Here is a 23372-nt window from a genome sequence, read left to right as displayed (position 1 = left end):
TCAAACACAGCAGGCCAGCTTCCAGTTTACCACTCTTGCATTGGCTCTTGCCTCTATCTGGAACAGTCTTCTCCCAGGTGGTGGCCCGGCCAACTCTTTCATCTTCCACAAGTCTTTGCTCGGTGTGTTCTTCCCAGTGGGGCCACCTCAGGTGCAGAATTTAAAATTACAACCTGGCTCTTCCAACTCCTGGCGTGCCTGATGCTCTTTATCCTGTTCAGTGTTTTCTGTTTTCCATAACACATCTCACCTTCTCACATATGATATAGTTGGATGCTTTAACAGGGCTATTGTTTATTGCCAATCTCCCCCTTCTAGATAGTAAGCTTCACAAAGACAGGCATCGTTTTGTTCACCGCTGTACCCCCAAATGCCTCACGGTGCTTGGCATATAATAGGTACTCAAGAACTATTTGTTGAATGAATGAATGAATGAATGATTTTGTAATGAGCAAGTGGTGATTTTATAAACAAAACAAGAGCTTTATGTCATAAAAGAAAAAAGTGATGAGTTCCCATGTACATTTTCTGAGCTCATCACTCCGCTCATGAGGTGAGACTGACTCATTCATGCACAGCCAAGTCTGACTTTCCCAGCATTCCTTCTGCCCCCCCCAGGGAAAATGTGACCATCATCAGGATGATTTAGCCAAGCTACGAGGCTGGAGTTCTGATTTGATTCTATATAGGCTGCAAGTTGATCTCATATAGTTATAAGAAACCCTGATTCACTCACAGTAATTTAATAAAGAAATGCAGTCAGTTGCAAAGAGAAGCCTGGAAGTTCTCTTTTAAGGGCCAGTATCTCTGTAGTATGTTTTATTAGGCCCGTTCTCATCACTGATCAGGAATGTTCTACTTAATTTAGCTTCTGAGTTTCTGTTTTCAACAAGGTAGATGGTGGCTTTAAAAAACCTTTTATTGATTTGTGCAGAAATAAGATGCATGAAAACCTTTGAAGAAAACTGGAACTTCTTGTAAACCTGTTGCTATATGTTGGAAAGGACCAGAGCTCTGCTTCGTTGCTGTTAATCTGTACTGGAGTTGAAAATGTGTAGTGCATCCTAGCGTAGAGGCTACTTAAATCATGCTTGTTAGTTTGAGAAGTGAATTTCTAAGATAAATATGAAAATCAATGATACCTTATTGCTAGGAAGTCAAAACAACTTTTTCCATTAATCATATGATTTAGCTGCTTTTTATCCAGTGTTTTTCTGCTGTGTCCCCGCCACCCCCATCCCTTTACATCCAGAAGCTCTTAGCAGGAAACAGAAAGAGAACCAGCTCTGCTTCCTCACAGAAGTGGATATTACAGCCAGGGGTTGCAGGAGATGGAATTCCAGTAAGGAAAAGGAGGAAGGGAGTACACTTAACACTACTGAACGCAAATGTGGCTTCTGCCTTTGAGGTGATGCACTGAATTTAATCAGTGTTTGTAGATCAGAGGGGAGAACACCTACCCTCTTTCTTACTCTTCTTAGTGTATTCCACCTCTATCTGATATGCCTTAAAGATTCAGTATTGGTTGGTTTAAGATGCGTAGTTTTTATTCCTTAGTCGCTGGTGTCAAGAAAAAATATATCATTAAGCTCCTGCTATAAGTTCAAAGTTGGGGAGCAGTTCCAATTATAAACCCCGTGTATTCTCCTGCTATATGTCAAGACCTATGATTTTACTCTCCTAGTAAGCTAACCAAGTTGGCCTGCCACTTTCATGAATGCGGGCAGAAAGCATGAGATTCTTGGACCAAAGATGAAAGACAGTTTATTAGTCATAGAAATAGCAGTAGCCAGAGTATCAGCATATTTGCCCCAATTCCCTTCAGGGCAACAGGGATCTCTGTCCTGGTGTAGAGATGGGTATGATTTAAATTTTACGGCTAAGCTATGTGGTGGTGGCAAGTTTTGGTAGCTAATAATTTGGGTTGGGTTTGAATGGCTAATATTGTATCATAGTTCAGAAAAAATTCTTGAATAAATATTTACCCTATTCTTCACTATCAACTTGTGTTTCCCAATCCAAGTTGTATGATAAAAAATAATTAAATACAGATTTTGTAACAAGAGAACGGATTCCTATATTCATATTCTCTGTTCTCAACTCCAGATGGAGGGAGAAGAGGAAAGAGTTGCTGACCCCCAGCTGTTGATGCTGGAGAGGGAGGTGAGAATCAGCAAAACTGGGCTGCATCAGTCACCTCCCTCACGCAGCAGTTGGAATACGGTGTTCTATTCACTTACACTCTAAGCCTAGACTCCGGTCTGTTTTCAGAGCCTTGCTGGTACCTGAGCCCCATCTTCTTCCACCTAATCGGGGCTGACTTTCTCTCTCACTGTCCTAGCAAAGAAGCAGGTGGATTTGTTTTCAGAAATGGCTATATGAGCACACAGGGATAGCAGTCACTCTTCTCAGCACAATATACAGCCCAAAAATTCTGCCTACAGAGTCCCCAAAAGAAATTTTGGCTCATTCCAGGGAAGGTTGTGGAACTGGGGAGAAATAAGCCTGAAATATCAAGTAGCTGGGAGGCAGCACCTGAGAGAGACTGCCCTTGGGGAATCTGGTTCTCCAGGAAATGTTTGTCATCTTCCCACCTGCTCCTACAGAGCTGTCCAAACTTGCCTCCCTCCGTTTCCCAGCCAAGACTTCACTGGGAAATTAATCTGTATATATTTAACACTTCCTCTCAACCCATTCTCCTCTGGGAACCTACAGATTTACAACCTCAGACAGCCCTCTGGGTTAATTAGGCTTAGCAGGTTTTCAAAGGAACACAAACAGCTTCTTAGCCTCCCCCTTGCTTCTAAGGCAAGAGGCAGTCATGGGCAAGAACAATTGATCTCCATCCGTCCTGTGTGCTAGACAGAGTGGCTATTAGCAGGTAGTCCCATTCTGTAACCCTCATACCCCATCATAGGAACTCATCTAGAAACGTCTTGCCAAGAGTGTTTGTTCTCCTATTGTCTATACTGGGGCCCGGACTTACTCAGATGAAGTAAGAATGTCTGCTTTGCAGAAAAGTCTGAGTTCTAGAATTCTTTTATGTTGTCTGAGTTATAGTGTTTTCATGGCATTGTGGTACAGGCCAATGCCCAGGGGTGGTGATCCAAATTACTCTGAATTACACATACATATACACCAATGGTTCTGCCTGGCAACACCCCTCTGTGGGTTCACACTATGTACCAGGCGTCAATAATTGATGGCCAGATGCCCTAGAGGATTTGCAGAGGCACATAGAGATTGTTTCCTCTGAGGACGTTGGCAAAACAGTCTAGAATTTCAAAATTGCACAGCTACCTCAAGCCGCCTTTTGATAGAATTGGGGCATGGGTAAATAATGTGTGTCGTTGGCCTTCTAACACCTATCTCTCTTTGCCTCTCTCTCATCTCCTCCCTGGCTGTCCTTATTCTTTAAACTCCAGGAAACTTTATCCCTCCAGCTTTTCCTAGCACCCAACCTCACCTGCCGACCCTTCCTAGGCCTCCCACCTCTGGAGAGCCCAGACTCCAGAATTAGGACAGACGATCAAGAAACAGAGGAGGTGCTCAAAACTAACTAACTTACTTTCTTTCTTTCTTTCTTTCTTTCTTTCTTTCTTTCTTTCTTTCTTTCTTTCTTTCTTTCTTTCTTTCTCTCTCTCTCTCTCTCTCTCTCTCTCTCTCTCTCTCTCTCTCTCTCTCTCTTTCTTTCTTTCTTTCTTTCAAAGCACATTTTGAGGGGAAAGGGAGGTGGGAAGGGATTTAGTCACAAAAGATGCTTGCAAAGACCAAGTGAAGTGAGGAACCTCAACACATTTCAGAGGGAGGGTTCTGGGCTGGAATTTGGAATTTCATTTCTGGATATGCTCCATATGGGTATGGACTATCCTGGGATGGTCAAAATCAAATACATTTTAATTGAATTGAATTAATAACTTCATATGCCAGAGGACACTTTCAAATTTTGGGGAGAAACCAAAAAGTAATTATACGGTAGAGAAGCTTCTGAAAGGTTAATTTTACCTGTTGTTGAAGAGGAGACCTATTTTTCTGGACCAGGATTGTGTTCCATTTCTTCTTTCTCAAAGACTGACTTGGAAATTTAGAGTCTAATGGTGGGTAGGAATTCTTTTGAATAGAAACAGAGATTTGGAAGTATGAATTAGCTAGGAAAGTGCTGGAAAAGTTAGGTAAGTCATTTCGGTATGGACGGATAGGGAATGTGGAGGCATTACAGATAAGGTGATTGGAAGAACTACAAGAAAACTACCCCCTGCCTAAAAGTCTTCTCACCAAGTTGCTGTGGTATCCGTAGTTCATTCATTACACTTTGTCTTCGGGATGACCTTAGAAGGGTCAGTATCCAGGAAGGAATAAAATAACCTGTCATATAGTTCCCTGAAGGTGTCAGAGCCTTATTTATTGCTAGGAAGTCAGGCGACGATGGGGAGATGGTGCCAAATTGAAGATAAACTCCTCTTGCTTTGTAATTTTGTTGAGCAAGGACCCTGTAGAAAGAATAAAATAATCTCAGTAACAAGGCTCTTGGAGCTTCCATGAGAGTAGAAATATCCAAGATCCTATGCTCTGAGTCAATGGGCCTGCCTTTTCAACACTGAAAAGAAGGTCTCTGCACAGAACCCATCAAATTGTTCGGAGTTTTTAATGCAAAAGATAGAATCCTCAAAGCAATTGTAAAAGAATTGCCTCTCCAGGTAGGATCTTCTTCCGACTGATGGTAAATGCCCAGGAGACCTAGGACAACTTGGACCTAAAAAAGGAACGTTTCTGTTGTCCCAGGTGCTGTTTTGGCCTTGGCACTGGGTTAGTACCTTCCGGATGGCCTGCTCTTTTAATCCCCAGAAGTCTTCCCAAGAAACTAGCATTCACAGTTATTAAAATGTAAAAGCAACTTGGAGATGACCCATTTTAACACCCTCATGTTACAAATGAGGACACTAGGGTGACTGAAACACCACAAGTGTACAGTGCATGTGGGGTTTGGGAAGCAGGAGGGCCTGGGTTGACCACTTGGCAGTTATGTGAACCTGGGCACATAACTAGTATTTCTTTTTTATTTGAGAGAGATAGAGAGCACGAGAGGGAAGAGGGTCAGAGGGCGAAGCAGACTCCCCGCCGAGCAGGGAGCCCGACGCAGGACTCGATCCCGGGACTCCGGGATCATGACCCGAGCCGAAGGCAGCCGCCTAACCCACTGAGCCACCCAGGTGCTCTCCCACCAGGGCTTACAAGTTAGTGAGGTTCTGCCTTATTTGCAACAGCGTATCCAAGCAAACGATACAAGTAAAATAGGGAGCTTCACTGTATCCCACCACAAGGGGCATATATTGTGAACTGAGCCACCCAGGCGCCCACATAGCTAGTATTTCTGAGCTTCAGTTTCTTCTTCTGTAAAGAGTGTTCTTAAGGAGCACCTACTCAAAGAAGTAACTCAAAACTTGGCCAGAATTATTATATTTGCTATTGTTTTTTAAATGAGACAGAATTCACAGCACATAAAATTCACTCTTTTTAAGTGTACAATTCAGTGAGTATATTCACTATGCTGTGCGACCATCACCACTAATTCCACAACATTTCCATCACCCCCAAAAAATCCTGTACCTGTTAGCAGTCCCAGCTCTCCCTTCCCCCCAGCTCCTGGCAACCATGGATCCACTTCCTGTCTCTATGGATTTGCCTATTCTGGACACGTCCTATAAATGGAGTGACATATGGCCTTTTGTGGTCTGGCATCTTTCACCTGGCCTCATGTTTTCAAGCTTCACGTAAGTTAGAACAGATACTTCATTCTTTTTGTTGCTAAATAATATTCCATTATAGGGATATACTTCATTTTATCTCTCTGTTTGTAGGTTGATGAAAATTTAGTATAATCACCATAGTTATACACGGTTAGGCCAAAACCAGAATGAGAACTTGGGTGTCTGATTCTCTCCCTGGTCCTGTTTTTACTACCCTGCACTGTTCTTCATAACATCTGGTATATGTCTTACATTAAGAGCAGTGATTTGCTCAAAGAAACCCTTACAACCTGGCTAATAACTACTCTTAAGATTTTATACCTTTACAGAGATTTTTCCAGGGTGGAAAAAAAAAATACACAACTCAAGAAAATGAAATCTAAACATTGTGGAAAAATTGTGCTGAGAACCAAGTTTGATTTTCATTTACTAGTCTCTAGTGGACTGCTCTTTACCTGTTCATCTCATTGCATTGCACAGAACAACCCGAGGTCTGTGTGGTAACCTTTATCTACCTGGCTTTCATGTGTAAGTTCATTACCATGGTTTATAGCCCGGGATCAAAGAAAGTTTTTACTGACTTTGGTGGTTGTTTGAGGACCCGTCTCTCTTGTTCGCTCTACTCCATGGTAAAAATTCAGAATTATTCTCTTCTTCAGTGAGACTGACACTGTTGCATTAACCTGACCATTAGGTATGAGTGATACATGGCTTTGGCTCAGAGTTTAGTACATTTCAAACACAGCTGGTCCCCTCTCCTTATAACCTGGCTCCTTCCTGCATACTAACTGCCCCAGCTCTCAGGTCTGAGCTTCAGGCCTGGAGGGAGAGCAGCAAGCTTGGTATACGTGAAAAAGTTCTCTGCTTTTCACTTATTGAGGACATAGGCAACAAAGCCCCAAGCCCCCTCTCTGGGGGCACATGAAGACTGGAAGCAGGTCCAGCTCATTAAGGATTTGGTTGTTGACATTCTTTGCATGTGACCGGGTGATGTGTAGAATGTGGCAACATTCCATGGTGAAAGCATTTCCCTGGGTTCATCTGGGGTGTGTGTTTCCTTATCTTGGGTGGCATGAGTGGAGGGTCTAGCCCAGCCTGGTTTCCTGACTTTGAGCAAGTGTGTTTTCTTTGCTAAAGCTTTCATGGTCCTGAACACCACTAATTACTTATCTCCTTTGATGTTCTATTTATGGTTATTCCTTAAGATCTGGAGCAGTTATTGTGTGTCAGTCTTCACATGCATCATCTCATTTATATTATTTCCCGCTTCTGAGTGTTTGGCACTCCTCAGTACATGAAATGCAACTAAGCCTGGCTTGTCTTCGTTGAGCTAAGATCCCTCTTTCCTCTCACTTTTCCTGGTTGACACAGTTTCCAAAAGCCTTCTTTGTTTCCGTCACCCTATGTCTGCATGTTTCTCATTATGTTGGGGTTCCTCTTAATGCGATACCCAGACTGAAAATGACACTCCTTGTGCTCCAGGAACAACCCAAACTAGAACCATTATCAGGAAGTGAACTTGATGCTCATTTAATGCAGTGCTTATTTACCAGTTGCATCTTTTTTTTTTTAAAGATTTTATTTATTTATTTGAGAGAGAATGAGAGATAGAGAGCACGAGAGGGAAGAGGGTCAGAGGGAGAAGCAGACTCCCTGCTGAGCAGGGAGCCCGATGCGGGACTCGATCCCGGGACTCCCGGATCATGACCTGAGCCGAAGGCAGTCGCTTAACCAACTGAGCCACCCAGGCGCCCTACCAGTTGCATCTTGATACCAGTCAACACCCCTCCCCGCTCTACTCTTTTATCACTTTAATGCTGTGAGGCAGAGGTTCTTGTTGTGCAGTTGATATTTTGATCCTAAGAGCAAAACCTTACTTTTCTCTGAATCGATTTCCGCTATTCTTTACCCTGGGGACTTGCAGAGTAATTATGGCAAAACTATATGAATGGAGGAGTGCCTGGCTGGCTCAGTCCATAGAGCATGCGACTCTTGATGTCAGGGTCATGAGTTCAAGCCCCACATTGGGCAGAGTTCACTTAAAAATTTTTTTCTTAATTTTAAAACTATGTGAATGGGAGGCTAGCATAATTCTGATGTAAGAAATTGTTGAGGAAATGGAGAATTACTGTTTTTTTAATCATATATTAGAATTGGCTCTGTGAATAGAAAAACCCATTTCTAACTACCTACCCTAGGGTATTTTCAGTAGTAATTTCTAGTTCATGGGGGTTTGGGTTTGTTTGGGGGTTATTTTTAGCATCAGCAATTATGTAGATTAAAAGAATGGAGTATTGAGTGTCTTGAGGAAGCTTAGTACCTCAATTGCTTGGGCAGGGTGTTCATCACATGGGTCCTGTGTGGGCTGCTGAATGTGTCAGCCCGATGCACTGGTCAAGAAGGATGTTTTGAGGGTTTTAACCAGCACCTCTGTGTTTGTTGCAGTTACCTGGCTGAGCAGTGCTGGAATGGCGGCTTTATCTACCTGATCATGCTGCGCCGCTTCAAGCACAAAGTCCATTCTCCTTATAATGGCAACAGTAGCAACAGCTCTGAACCAGGAGAGACACCTACCTTGGAGCTGGGTGACCAAACTGTGAAAAAGGGGAAACGAGCAAGAAAGTTTGGGGTCATTTCCAGGCCTTCTATCCAGAAGACCACTGAAGAACCCAAGAGCAGCCTTGGCTGTGAGTTGGACAATGACCCCATCTCTGAGCTGGACAATGGCCCAGACCCTGAACTTGGAAATGGTCATGCTTTTGAGCTAGAAAATGGCCCAGAATCTCTCAAGGAACCGGCTGGATCCCATCTAGACAGTTCAGAAGCAGACAGAGGGACAGAGCATAGCATTCCAAAGACAGATGCTTCTCTACCCACAAGCAATGACAAACGCCGCTTCTCAAAATCTGGGAAGACAGACTTCCAATCAAGTGACTGCCTGGCACGGGTAAGCTTTGGTTTGATTATAGAACCTGAATTTTAAAAGAAATCCTGTTGAAGTTGCTTTTAAGGCTTAGAAAATATATCTAAGATGGCCTTGTATTTAGAAGCCAACACATTTATTATGATAAATAGAGGACATAACAATAACAACAACAACAACAAAAATCCAAGTCATTTTATCCTACTTAAATAAAGAGCTAGTTGAGTGATCCTAAGTGGAAAATTCAAGCCTTCTGTGGTATAATTTGAGTCATATGAGGCCCAGATAAAGTACTTGAACTGCATCATTATTTATCACTACCATCCCCGGCGGAATTGCCACAGCAAGGCCAAGAATTCCTGGTGGCAGCTGATAGCATGAACATTCAAGCCTCAGTATTACACAGGAAGGATATTCACCATGCAGAGAAGCATCTGCTTTACTTTTTAACACTTCAAAACCAGTGACATTTTTATGGGTTTATATTATTAAATTGCTGAATTCCAGTGAAGGTTGGAAATTTCACAGAAATCTCTGATACTGTGATATCCAGCTGTGATGGTCAGGGTTGGTCTTCCCTAAAGGCAAAGCAGATGTGGTGTACTCTGAATGGTAATGGGCGCATTTCTAGGCTCAAATCATCTCCTTCATTATAACCAACATTCTCTCTTGAAGTGATATTTCTTTGGGGTAAGTATGTTCCTTCCAAGAATCCTCTTGGCAGATACTCTTGTGGGTTTCTAATGAAGCAGTAACTTACTACAGGGTTTCTGACTGGTTTCCTGAGTCCCTCCAGGAGACACCCTTTCGGGATGAAAGAGAAAGTTGGAAAGATAGAAAATGGGCACAGAAGAAATATCAAGTTCAGCTTTGCAGGCTGCTGAAATGGTAACCTGGCAGTGAATAGAATTTCTAGTAAGTCTGTTTCATGCATATTTCTGCAATCATAGCTAATCTGTATAATGGGAGGAGAGGAAATAAAATGACCCCTCTCTCAGGGGACCATGTTCCTTCATCTGAGGATCTCAGTGATCTTCATAAAGCCTTACCCAGAGAGGCATGATTTGTAGATGGAATGTGTAAATGAAGAAGAAAAAAGTAATGTCTCTATCAATGATTTTCTACAAACTTTATGGTCCCCCTCAAAAAAGAATTAGGGGCAATAAAAAGATTATAATGTGTTTCTTATTGGTAATACTCTACTTGGATATGACTTGTTCTCCTAATGATTAAATTATGAATACACAGAAAGCCTAGAGTGAATAAATTAGGAAGTGTTGGTTCTCTTAATCATTTTGAAGGTTTAAGTTACCAAAAGAGATTGAATCTCATATACAGTCCAAACAAACAGGCTTTCATTTGACCTAGGACACAGTGGAAATAATTTGGAAACGACTTTAAAAGAAAAAAAAAAAAATTAAGAGGCTACTATTCTCTGCTCATCTTAAGTCAATAACGTAAAATTGAATTTCTGGATTAGACTATCTGAAGACTACACATATCAGAGTTTCTTTGCTTGGTTTTTACACTCAAGGTCAAATGTCCAAGAAGATATGAATGAAACGGTGATTTAAAAAAAAAAAAAAAACTAGATCTTTTGACTTTGGGACTTTTTTTTTTTTAAAGCCTATAAAAAGGAGAGACCTGCCAGAATTTGCATTCTTCACAACTGGCCATAATCTGTAGATTGAGTATTGACCCTGGGTTATACTTCCCATCTTAGAAAGTCAGCATAGGCCACAGACCCTCTCAGGCATGAATATATTTTAACACCCTTTTCCGCCCCAGAAGCATCATTGTTTGATGCATTTACCCAGGATTGATACAGTTGGCGAGAAGTAGGTCGTCACAGCTTCCCCTGCATCCAGGTGGCCCCCACATTGGGACCAGTAGACCATCACAGAAAGTCCTGTAGGTTCTTGGACTGAGCAGATTTTTATTTTTACTCCAGGATGAGCCCAAGGTCATGCTAAAATGGAATTTCCAGAAAAACAAAAATCAGGTATTTACCTCTTAAGCCCTCAGGGGAAAAAATTCCATTGCATTTGAATAATGGGAGATTAAACATGTCAGCATTGTTCCGTTTCTGCTTTATTAATGATTTAATATATCTACAAAGACTTAATAAATTACAGAAAAGGCTTATAAACATTCAGACCATTTTTGTCGGATGCTTCTTTTTCATAGACTGTTATTTGTTACATAAAAATAAATCTTCAGTCTTTGTTTTCATATCCTCTTTCCCTTTAACAGAACTATAGGAAACATGTTTCCTCTAATAAATATCTTCTTTTTAAAAAACCATATGTTTCTATAAAATATCAACACATAATAATACATATGCAACCAGATTAATCTTTTAAACTACAAAAGTTGGGCCCATTGTCTAAAATATAATCTCCTAGGACATAGATAAGCAATTTTAGAACTGAGGTCAGAGTTCCTTACTCCCTGTCTAGCGAAGACCATTACTCATCCAAGGGGAAAGTTCTTGCAAGCCTGTTTACTACAGATGTGTATTTTTGTAATGCAGCATGGTAAAAAATAAATACAACTTAGTCGTATCATAGTGAAAAAAAGAATCCTACCATTTGCCAGCCAGGCGAATTGATTTATAGCGGGTGTGTGTGTCTGTGGGTCCATTTGTGGTTTCACCCTAACACATGTAATTCACCTGTACAGTATCAGACCTCCACCCTAGAGACCTCAGGAAGGCTGAGTGGTTCAGGGCAAGCGGTCTGCAGAGACCTCAGGAAGGCTGCCCCAGGTCTGAATATGCAGGAGAAGGAAACTCAGAAGGAGAGTCACACCCAGGACATCTCCTAGGTTGTCCCTGATGTTTGCGTCAAGCAGAAACAGCCTGAGGATGGTCCTATTCTAGTAAGCCCTCCCCCCATGGTCACTGGGTGAACTTCTATCCTTCTATGTGGTAATGTCCCTCTTCAGTCCATGTCTGCTCCTTCAACCTCTCTCCTGAGCCCCGCCCCCCGCGCCAACCCTTCTACCACCTGCCTGCAGTATATCTCCATCTTGGCTATTTCACATCATGCCTAAAACTTGACGCATGACTTTCCCGCACCACCAAGCTGGCTCCAGTGTTCCAGGTTCCACCACCCGTAACGTTGCCCAAGCCAGAAACCTGAGATTCAACTAGCAGTTACTCACCTGGTTTGTCTAGAGCTTTCCCTGGTTTTGTGCTGACAATCCCACATCCTGGGAAATGCCTTCATCCCAGCAAATTGGGACAGTTGGCATCCTGGAGTCAACTGAAATGCTGCCCTCTTCCTTCCACCCTGTCCAGTTGATCGCCAAGTCCTGTCAACCCCGGCTCCCTTTGGGGTCTCTCTCCCTTGCTGTTTGGGTCAAGCAGCTTTCATTTCCCACATGGGTAGTCCTGATGTTCTGCTACCCATTCCACTGTCCACTGTCATCCCGTCATCCACTGTCTCCACAGCAACCAGAGAGACCTTTCTAAAGAGAGCGCCTCAAGCATGTGTGTGCGTCCTCACACACACTGCAGCTTAAGCCCTTTGGGTGGGTCCGCTTTATCTTCAGGGTAATACCCAAGCTCCTTAGCTTGGTGAAACACAGGAACCCTTTCCCTGTATGGTCCCTGCTTAACTTTTTGCCTTCATCTCTCACTGCTTTCTTCCTCTCCTCTTTGGGCTGAATCAGCCACAATTTTTTCCAAAGGACTATGCTCACTCTCTCCTCGGAGCCTTTGCAGATGCTGCTCTTGCTGCCCCGTTTCTCCTCCCCTCCCCCTTGTAGCTTAGCTTCTTCTGTTTCTGGGGGACGAAACACCATGACACACTCCTCTAGGAGGCTTCTGTGACCCTTCTGCCACCTGCCCCGTCTTTAGGCGTCTCCTCTTTGGGCTCCTGCAGTGCCCGCTTCTCATCTTGATCAGTGCATGAATCCCACATAGTCCAACTACCATGTGGCTTGTTGTGTCCCAGGTAGACTTGAAGGGCAAGGACCTTACTTGTCTCTGTGTCCTGGCTCACTGCCTTGCACCTGCAGGTGGTCTGTAGATGTTTATTAATGAAGGCACCCAAGAGCTCTAGGCCTGAGAGATGGGACACCAGGTTCCAGCCCTCGTTCTTCCATCCCCCGCTCCGTGGACATCGGGCTGCCATGTTCTTCCTCTGAGCTTCCATCTCCTCACCCGTGAACTGACGTTTTGGTCTGATGACTCAGGAACTTCAACTCTGACACTGATAACATATCTTTTTATTTCTTACTGATCATTCTAAATAAGAAGGGATAGGCAAACAGTCTCAGGATCTAAGTTTGCAACTAGAGCCAGACGATTTACTGCAGTAAAATTCTAGTTGGATGATGTTTCTTCTCACATTTGGAGAAAAGATGCTATTGTGAAATATTATTTTTGGTTCCAGCAGAAGATGAGGTCATTTAAATGCTGCCGAGACAGCTCCCTTTAATGTACCACCTCTGTTTTGTAAATAAATCCTTTTTTTTTTTTTTTTTTTTGCGTCTGTGAAGAGATGCATGTGTGAGCATCACACAGTAATCGGCATTTTATAGGAAAGGGTAGCACTTCGACAATATTAATACAAAAGTCCATAGCATCCAATTTTGCATGGTTTGGCTTTTTCTCAACAGGCTGACAGAGTCTCGTTGCCCTTTAAGCCAATGTAAAAGGAAGCAAAGGCTTGAGCCATCTGTCTAGACAGGATCTGTTTCAGAACTCAATCGTCTCTACAACTGGATTGGATGTTCACACGCTAAACATTGGCAAACATGCAGGTTTCCCATCTGGGCGAGCCTCTTAATGTCACTCTCAGTAACTTCTGAAAAACCATAAGATCCGTGTATAAACATCCTATATTTGTTAATTCTTTGGCATTTATGCAGTATTGTTATGGGCTAGGCACTGTTCTAGTTGCTGGAGAACCTGCTGATAAATGAGAGACATGGTTCTGTCCCATGGCACTTATCACAGATAAGGGGCCACAAGCAATAAACAAGCAGATAACTGAATCTAAATGTTAGATGGTGGCAACTGGTACTATAAATGAAATAAAGCAGTAAAGTGAAAGATGCCTGGGCAGTGGCCCGGTAGGGAGTTAGCTGAAATTGGTATCAGTGAAGACCTCATTAGAGAGGCAATGTTTGAGCTGAAGCCTGAGTGTCAGGAAAGGACAGCCCTACAAAATCTAGGGGCAGAATATTTCCAGGGAGGAGCCAGCACATGCAGCTGTCCTAGGCAGGAGTGATGGAATGTTCCAGGGGCAGAGAGACCAAAGCACAGTGAGTGATGGGGAGAGCACAGGGAGGTGATTTGGGATCATGGGCGGGACTAGATGTAGAGGTTTGTGTAAACCATCTCAAAGATTTAGACCTCAGTCTAAGTCTAGTAGGGAGCTGTTGGAAGGTTTAAGCTGAGTGCATCATGTATGTTTTTTTAAAAAAGTTCACCCTGGGTGACTCAGCCTTAAGCGGTGAACTCCTGATTTCGGCTCAGATCATGATCTCAGGGTCCTGGGATCAAGCCCCATGTCAGGCTCCATGCTCAGTGGGAAGTCTGCTGGAGGTTTCTCTCTCTCTCCCTCTGCCCCTGCTTACCTTCTCTCTCCCTCTAAACTAAATAAATAATCTTAAAAAAGAAAAAAGTCTCCCCTAGATGTGTAATGGAGAATAGGAGATTGTAGGGAGCAAAAAATAAAAAGAGAGACCAGATTGGAGGCTAGTGTGATAACTCAAGCTAGAGATGCTGGTGGTCTTGACAGTGGTGGTGGCAAAGAGGAGCAGAAGTAGGTGGATGTGGGTGTGTTTTGCAAGTAGAATCGACAGATTTTGCTTATGGTTTAGATACAGGAAATAGAAGGAGGAATCAAAGATAACTTGTGAGCTTTTGGTTTGCATACCCTCTTTAGCTTGAGTAGATGATGGTGGTGAGAAAGCCAGGAGTGAGAGGGAGGCAGAGTCTTGTTTTGACCATACTGAGGTGTGTATTAGATACCCAAGTGGAATTGTAAGGAAGCAGTTGGAAATATACTTAATATTATTATATTTAAGTTGGCCTGTTGATTTTCTGCCAGTGCCAGCTTTAGCCTCATAAACTTCAGACACTGATTTTGTTTGTAACTGAACACTGCTTTTAGCTGTGGGCAGCTAGATTTAATACTGACAGTTGGACAATTGAGAATGATAACATCTGCCTCTTTCTTCCTGTTTGTGCCTTCCTTTGTGTACCTCTGAACTCCTCATTAGATGATCAAGAAATTCCAGAGCTGGGAAACTTGCATGGACTTCTTTAAACTCCCCCCATATAGTTCCTACTTTCAATTATGGAGGAAAAAACTCATGTTATTGGATAAAAGTGGAAAAGAAGACCTGCTTCTTGATTAGCATAGTTGGGGGCCGTATTACAGATTGGTCATCCCTGCCCTCTGAAGCTGTTTTTATTAGATATGTGTTTTATTTTGCATTTAACTATTTGTGTGTGTATTGGGCAAGGGTATAAATGGGGCATGTGAGTGCTCTTAATGAAAATTGTCTTTAGCTCTTTTGTCAAGAGTATATACATTAGGTCATTATTCTTTCTCCATGATCATAGTTTTGCGTGTTTCTTGCCACAAGTTCTATTTCTAAAAGCTAGTTAAAAATGAGAAAGGACTGTATATCTAGTATTGTCATACCCTCTATGAACTGTACGTAACAAGCTCTGTTTAACAAAAAGATGGTAGGATGGGGGGAAATGATGGTGCAGCTAGTAATGGGATGAATAGGTTTCTGCTAATTTGGGCTAAAGCCAAATGGATTTTCTTAGTTCTGGACTCTAATAATGGTCCCTGTTGCTTTGGGGAAAGGATTTCACAGCTCTTATGTACTGGGAGAGGGAGGAGCACTGTCCCATACCATCAAGACCCTAGTAGCCATGGCATATCTTCCATGGAAAAAACAAGTCAAGCCACCATTATGCTCTAGTTTCTCAGCTCCTTTGTTAGGCCCAGGGAGGCAGCCATAGGGTAGGCCCATAGGAGCAAGCCAGGACAACAGCTAATCAGCACATCCCTGAATTTGTTCCCTTTGGGGCTATCCACTAGGCCACAGGGCCTCGTGTGTCAAAAGTTGCCATCTTGTCAGTAGCACTGACTCTCAAGGATGGCTTTTAGGAAATAGTGGAGCTGTGAGAGACTTTGAAGGCCAGTAGGTTACTTCTGAATGGAGAAGAGATAAAGGTGTTCCAGAGGTCAGAGGCAACAAACCAAAAACCATGGAGTCCAAAGTGAAATGATTGGATGATACAGGGATTGTTGACAAGTTCATGAACTACCGTGGTAAGCCAGTGACTTCTGAAGTTACATTTGGCCAGACAGGCATCGTTTGTCTGTGGTCAGCAGATGAAGGAGACCATTGGCACCACTGCATGTTGCCAGAGCAATGGAGCCCCGCTGAGCAGTGCTGACTAGAGAAAGTATAGGATCCAACAGGTCTCTGTCTGTTAATAATTTCCCCAGACATTCTTACTGCTGCACATCAGTGACTGTTTAACATCTGGTTTTTTTACTATTGCAAGTTTCATTTTAGTTTCTGACAGTATGTATTTCAGATTTTCTGAATACTTCACATTCTTTCTCTTTTGCAAGCAGCTTAAATGGGAAGGTTGTCTATTTCTGGGAGGAGGATGGCTTTGTCCATATTGGACCTTAATGGTTCCTTTAGACCTTCATGATGGATGAGGAAAGGACATGGCTTTTGTTTTATATGTTAAGGAATGCATACCCATAGACCTAGAGATAAAAAGAACTTACAGGAGTGAGCCTAACGTAAGACCCCCAAAGTAAATCACCTTGGAAGGTTTTGCTTTCGTTTCTCTGAACACCCAAGTATCTGAAGGAACTCAAACATTTTGCATCAGGCATAAAATAGGGAGTGAAATGGAGAATTAACCAAAGCAGAAAAGCTACCATTAGTCCAGAGGACTTAGAGACATGATTAGTTTTTTTAAAGAATAGATCTTTATAAGGGTTGAAGCATGTTTTAATGTATTTAAAGAGTGTACAGACCAATGTCTATAAGAAGTCAATAACAAATTCATCAATTAATTTCCTGTTTTGGTTTCTCCCACCAAAGATCTCATTTTTATGGTCTTAGGAAGCTTGAGATTCAATTCAACATGATAGGGTTTTTTTTAGTGATGTATAATTGATACACAATGTTACATCAGTTTCAGGTGTACAACATAGTGATTGGACAACTACACATTATGCTATGCTCACCACAACTGTAGCTACCATTTGTCACCATGCAACACTGTTACAGTACCATTGGGTATATTATAATATGATGGTTCTACCATATACATGTGCCTATATAAATAATCTAAGGTCACCAGTCAACATTTATTATGTCTCTACTAGGTGTCAGAAGCACTGCTGCTTCCATAAATATCTCATTTAATCCTAATGACAAATCTGAAAGTATTAATAATTATCCCCACTTTAGAGGCAAGGAAACTGAGGGTCTTAGGCATAAGGACTTTCATAAGTACTAAGTGTCAGAGCTGGGCTCAAATTAGTTGAAGTCTCCTGGCACCAAGACCTATCTTTGCCTTCCTTTCATCTTCCTTTATTAATCAGTAGCTGTGCGTAAATAAATGGAACCCAGACACAGCCAGTGTTTATACACACAGTGGTATCCAGGTTTCAGGCAGAAGAAGTTTTACTTAACAGAATCCTGGTCAGGAAATTGGATAATCACTCTTGCTGTCCAATATTATAGCCACTCGCCACAGGTAGCTATTTAATTTAATTAAAACTAAATGAAATAAAACATTTAGCATCTCAGTTGCCACTACCCACATTTCAAGCACTCAATAGTCACCTGTGGCTAGTGGCTCCATGTTGGATTGTACAAATATAGAACATTTCCATCATCACAGAACGTTCTGTTAGACAGGCAGCTAGAGAGTCTGGTCCAGCACACACGGCTTTTTCTTTCCGTGGTCATCTACAATACCTGTTGACAATTGATGACTATTTGGCTTGACCTAACAGCTCCACTCTCCTGGGTCAATGCCACGTGTCTGTCCATATACTTCATAGTGTGCTCACTTTTTCTTCCAAGGAGGAAGTTGGCCGGATATGGAAGATGGAGCTGCTTAAAGAATCGGATGGGCTGGGAATTCAGGTTAGTGGAGGCCGAGGATCAAAGCGCTCACCTCACGCTATCGTTGTCACTCAAGTGAAGGAAGGAGGTGCCGCTCACAGGTGACTAGATAACTCTCCCTTCTTCTCTGCCACCTTATCCTCTCCCTTCCCTTCCTCCGGGTGTAGGACTCTTCCATTTGGTCAAAGCCCTGGTAATTGCAGTTCATAAAGATGATGCTGGAGCATGGAAGAAAATCAGGCATGAGCAGTTCCAATTAAACACACCTCTGGGCACAGGAAGTGGCTAATTGCTGGAGACAGTACAGGCTCCTCCGAATCAGAAGAGATTGGATTTCTTTCTAGCCTGTTTTGAGTTTCAAGTGATTGTTACTTATCCTAACTTTTAGGATACTGGTAATATGTGGTTACCTATTGAGACTATGCTACGCAACAGAACGCCACATTCCTGACATCTTAACCCCCATAAGATTGTGGCTAATGACGTGGGAAAGCAATTGATTTTAAATGGCGACCACAGTTCATGTGCCGTGTCAGTTCTGTCAGGTTTCAACACACACTTATATACATGTGTCATGTAAATGCCAAGAGGAGAAATGTAAATGGGAATTTTTCTCCTTGTGACCTGAACAATTCATACTTCAAAACTTGTTTTTTAATCTGAACTACTGTCTTAAGTAGGAAGAAGGACAGTGCTTAGGCAGAGCATGTACAAAGAAATCCATCTGGAGTTACAAGGATGTAACTATCCCAAAATATACAGCATGCCTTTGCTTTGCTAGCTGACTGCTTCCGTGTATATAGGGCGTCTACTATCGACAAGGCACGCTGGGGTATGTACAGTATACACACGTATACAGTAGGTGTATAAAAAAGATTGGAAGACTAGGAGAGGACAACGGTAGAAACGGTCATGTGTCATGTCCCAGTTCTAGTCTCATGACTCAGGGTAAGATGCTAACAACTAGAGAGAAGAATAACTGCACTTGTCAGTTATCTGGGCAGCCGTCATTATGGAAGGATTAAGACCTTAGTTTTGATCCAGAAGAGCATCACTAAATTTCCCACATGAGGTATGCTTTGAGGAACTCCCATCAGATAGCCATTTTCCCATTAATCCTCGGTCTTGGGTTCTAGCATGTCTTTGGAAAGTTGACAATTAGGAAATTCCTGTGCCCAGAGATAAACTTAAATAGAACTGTTCTTGTCTGTTTTCTATGTGAGCTGTTTCTAGTAGGTTTCACCATTTTCTCTTCCCCCTTAGCCTGGAGTTGTGTGCCTGTCTCTCTCTCTGCTTCTGGAGTATATAATTCACATGTGGGGCGTTCTAGTTAATAACAGGAGATGAGACAAATGGAATTGAAGAGGGAAATAAGAAAAGGGATGGGGGTAGGGATGGTCTTGAATAAATTCAGGGACATTGGTCAGAACTCAGTGTTCTTTTTTACTCCTAAATCCCTCTCTTTCTCGATGGCCCCCCCACATACACCTCCTTGAGGTTCTCTGTGGGCTTCCTATTCCCCTTCTCTTTCCAATCCAAGCAACTAGAAGGGTTCTTCGCATTTCTCTGATTCAGGGATTTTTGAAGGACAGAAATCAGAGGCTGTCGCAAGTCTCTGGTGCCTCCTGTCTTTCGTGAAAGCCTAAATTCATGGAAAAGATTATGATGCATGCCTTAGACGACTGAGAGAAAAACCAGTGAGGGAGGGAAGGATGGAGAGAAGCTGGTTGATTTGCTGAAAGAAGGCAAGGTGGGAAGAGTCAACACGTTGGAGAGAAATTTGGGTAAATCTAGGAATATTGGGGACAGGCACAGTCCCACACCAGCACCTTGGGTATTGATGGAAAGCCTTCGGAGGGGATGGTGGAACCCTAGGCTTAGGGACCATCCCCCTCACCAGACTTCCTATCCCATATTTAGCAATAGAGATGAAAAACCTCTGGCTCCTTTGGGAGCATGGAAAACCAGACCACTGGAGGTTCAAGTGGAACCCACAGGACTGTTGACCCTTCATGACCGAAGGCACATGCACAATGCTCTGGCACAGCGTGCCACCCCAACCCTTGACCCACCCGACGGCAGGCAGTCCCAGCCCAGTGGGAAGGAAGCTCTAAGTCAGCTATAATTTACTTTAGAGGAAATAAAGAAACAGAACACATTTGTAGACCAGGTCTGACACGTGCAATAGCAGTTAACCGGTCAGACTGTTTGATTTTTGTATTCATCCTCCTGATGAAGCATGGCTGTAGGATGGAATTGGTGCTGAGAGACTTTATCCTCAAGGTCCTATAACTCTGCATGTGTGTTGGGGGGTGGGGCACATGCACATGCAGTGAAGGGTCCCAGGAGCCACAGAGGAAACATGGCCAGGTCCTTGTCACCTGGAAAGAGAGAGGACAGCAGGTTAGAGAAGGCTTCTGTTAAGCTTAAGATACCTTTGTTTGGGGTGCTCAGCTCAGTGACTCAGCTGACAACTCAGTTGTGAGGACAGGATGGCATTAGGATTAAAAACAGAATGACTCGACTTTCCAAAAACCTTGGGGTCTCAGTTCCTCTATCATTGTCTCCCCCTGGATGGGAAGCATTTCATTAAGGTTGATGCAGGATATGGCGGTGAACTAAGAACTTGCTTGCTGCCAGGCAACCATGTGAAATCATGGGGTTTCCCTAAGTGGGCATCAGGGCCCAGCCAGACCAAAGGAAAAATCCCAACCCAAACTGTCGCTGGCTGTCTCTACTTTTTCCTTAGCCTGATTTTAACCGTCCCTCTTGCGACCCTCCCCAGCTCCAGGAAAATGGCCCTTCTCAAGCCCAGAATATCTTGACAAGGGATTTTTTTCCCATCTCCATTTCCTCAGGGATGGCAGGCTGTCCTTAGGAGATGAGCTGCTGGTAATCAATGGTCACTTACTGGTGGGGCTCTCCCATGAGGAAGCTGTGGCCATTCTCCGCTCCGCCACTGGAATGGTTCAGCTGGTGGTAGCCAGCAAGGTAGGTAGTTTGTTTTTGTTTTTTGTTTTTAATATTTTTAATGATGGTGGTGAATTTGGATTTGAGCCCTTCCTGTGCCACATACGCACGCACACACTTGCATGTTTACTGGGACCATTTAAACGGCTGTGATTCTACAGGGCAAGCCCACGAGGGTGGCCTTTATCTGAAATATTTAATTGATGGAAAAGCAGTAATAGGACTAAGGAAGGGGGAGGAATGGTAGGGTGGCCAGAAGGACAAGGCAGAGAGAGTAGCACCCCTCCCGGGGAGAAACCGAAGAGGAGACATGGATGTCCACTGGAAGGCAGGGATGAAGGAGAGGTGTGGAGCTGCCCCTCTCCCAGGTCCCAAAGGAAAAAGGTTCAGGGCTAGCCACGGGCAGGCGACAGGCCCTGGTTCTGACTCGTGTCCTCACAGAGTGTTGGCGCTGCCGGAAGCCCTGTGGATCCTGTTTGTCCAGCCACCCCTTTCCCCCTTTCTCCTCAGTTTTCCTGATGAGACAGTGAGGCCGAGCTCCTGTGGCTGGCTTGCATCTGCAGCGCCAGGTCCCTGGCTTTGATGCACAGCATGTCTGTCCCCTCCCTCTGGTTGTCCCCTCTTTGTCACAAGGGCTCAGGCTTGGGCTTCTTGCGCCCCCATCCCTGGAGTGTGTTAAAACAGTGCCGATGTCCTGGGCCCCCAGCATCCGCTTCGTCCCCTGGTGTCACCAGCCTTCGTGCCCTGGCCTCCATAGCAGTGTGACCAGAAAGAGGACCCGAGCCCTCTTGCTTCTGCTCCTTGGTCCCATCTGCTGTTGCTAAGACAGGAAAATGCCCACAGCACTTGGGAGCTATGCAGGGGAGCCACTGGGCTTCATTCCACTCATGGAAGCAGTGACGGGAAGCCGCCCCAGGCCTCAACCCTCCGCAGCAATACGGTCTCGCCCAGTAGGGCTAATTCTGTCCCCATTGTTCCTATTATTTTTTTGAACCTAACCTCCACAGGTTTTTCTGTATTTTCCCTCTTAGATTACAAGGTGTATTGCCTATTTTGGGAGTATTTAATAATTAGAATATTTTGAACTGTCTGGAAAATCTGCTTTCCTCCTTTTATCCCTCTCACACCCCAATCCCTTAACCCAGACTCTCAGGCTTCCAACAAGAACGCAGAGCCTTGGCACAGACTTGGGAGGAAGGGTTGGCATTGAGGCCCCGGAGGCAGGGGTTCAGACAGTCTCCATTCACAGGCTCCCTCCTCCCCTCTCAGAGATACCCCAGGGTACCCTGGTGTCTCCTCACTTGGGACAGGAAGGAGAGCAGAGCAGGGATGTTCCCACTCAGTCTGCTGAATTCCACAAGAGGGAAATGCTGCAAGGGAAGGACAAGCAAGTTCCCTTTCAGCCAAAGGTGATGGGGTTTGAAAAGCACCATCGGGTCTTAAACACTCACACACACACTGAATGCTGTGTTTGCACAGCCCACCTCCCCACAGTCTCTGGCTCAAGAATGCGGGGGTTCCTGCACAAGCATACCATGGGGCCACCAAACCTTTATTTCTATGCTGACTTCTTTCTCCTGCTAGTTCAGAAAATGGGGAAGAGAAAACATCTTCTAGGTCAAGCTGTTATCCACAAACACATGGACACAAAGAAATCATAAAATAAAAACAAGAAAGGTCCGTCCACTTATCACTTGCTTACACCATACATAAAAATAAATTCAAAAATGGATGAAAGACCTTAATGTAAGACAGGAAACCATCAAAATCCTAGAGGAGAACACAGGCAGCAACCTCTTTGACCTCAGCCATAGCAACTTCTTTCTAGACACGTCACCACAGGCAAGGAAAACAAAAGCAAAATGAACTATTGGGACTTCATCGAGATAAAAATCTTCTGCACAGCAAAGGAAACAATCAACAAAACTAAAAGGTAGCCTACAGAATTGGAGAAGATATTTGCAAATATCTACCCTAACTGATAAGGGGTTAGTGTCCAAAATCTACAAAGAACTTCTCAAATTCAACACCCCAAAAAAAGAAACAACCCAGTTAAGAAATGGGCAGAAGACCTGAATAGACACTTTTTCCAAAGAAGACATCCAGATAGCTAACAGAAACATGAAAAGATGCTCAACATCACTCATCATCAGGGAAATACAAATCAAAACCACAATGAGATACCACCTCACACATGTCAGGATGGCTAAAATTAACAACACAGGAAACAACAGATGTTGGCGAGGATGCAGAGAAAGGGGAACTTTTCTTAATACTGTTGGTGGGAACGCAAACTGGTGTAGCCACACTAGAGAAAAATATGGAGGCTCCTCAAAATGTTAAAAATAGAACTAACCTACAATCCAGCAATTGCCCTACTAGGTATTTACCCAAAGGATACAAAAATACAGATTCGAAGGGTTACATGCTCCCCAATGTTTATAGCAGCATTTTCAACAATGGCTAAACTATGGAGAGAGCCCAAATGCCCATCAACTGATGATAAAGAAAATGTGATGTGTGTGTGTGTACACACACACACACACACACACACACACACACACACACACACAATGGAGTATTACTCAGCCATC

General features: G+C 43.5%; 1 protein-coding gene across 2 annotated transcripts in view; it reads left to right on the top strand.

The window, feature by feature from the left end:
* PDZD2 (PDZ domain containing 2) overlaps positions 1-23372 on the top strand; it is a 212534-nt gene that overhangs the window by 117514 nt on the left and 71648 nt on the right. For both annotated transcript variants that reach the window (XM_088023529.1, XM_028098107.2), the window contains exons 2-4: positions 8193-8694; positions 17767-17909; positions 20667-20799. In XM_088023529.1, the coding sequence (XP_087879655.1) occupies positions 8193-8694; positions 17767-17909; positions 20667-20799 (778 nt within the window). The remainder of the gene's footprint in view (positions 1-8192; positions 8695-17766; positions 17910-20666; positions 20800-23372) is intronic.

The sequence above is a fragment of the Eumetopias jubatus genome, unplaced genomic scaffold, assembly GCF_037043125.1.
Source record: "Eumetopias jubatus isolate StellerSeaLion01/CBP00866 unplaced genomic scaffold, mEumJub1_p1.0 scaffold_5, whole genome shotgun sequence".
Taxonomy (NCBI): domain Eukaryota; kingdom Metazoa; phylum Chordata; class Mammalia; order Carnivora; family Otariidae; genus Eumetopias; species Eumetopias jubatus.
The sequence above is the reverse complement of the archived record's forward strand: the minus strand, read 5'-3'. Positions and strand labels throughout refer to the sequence as shown.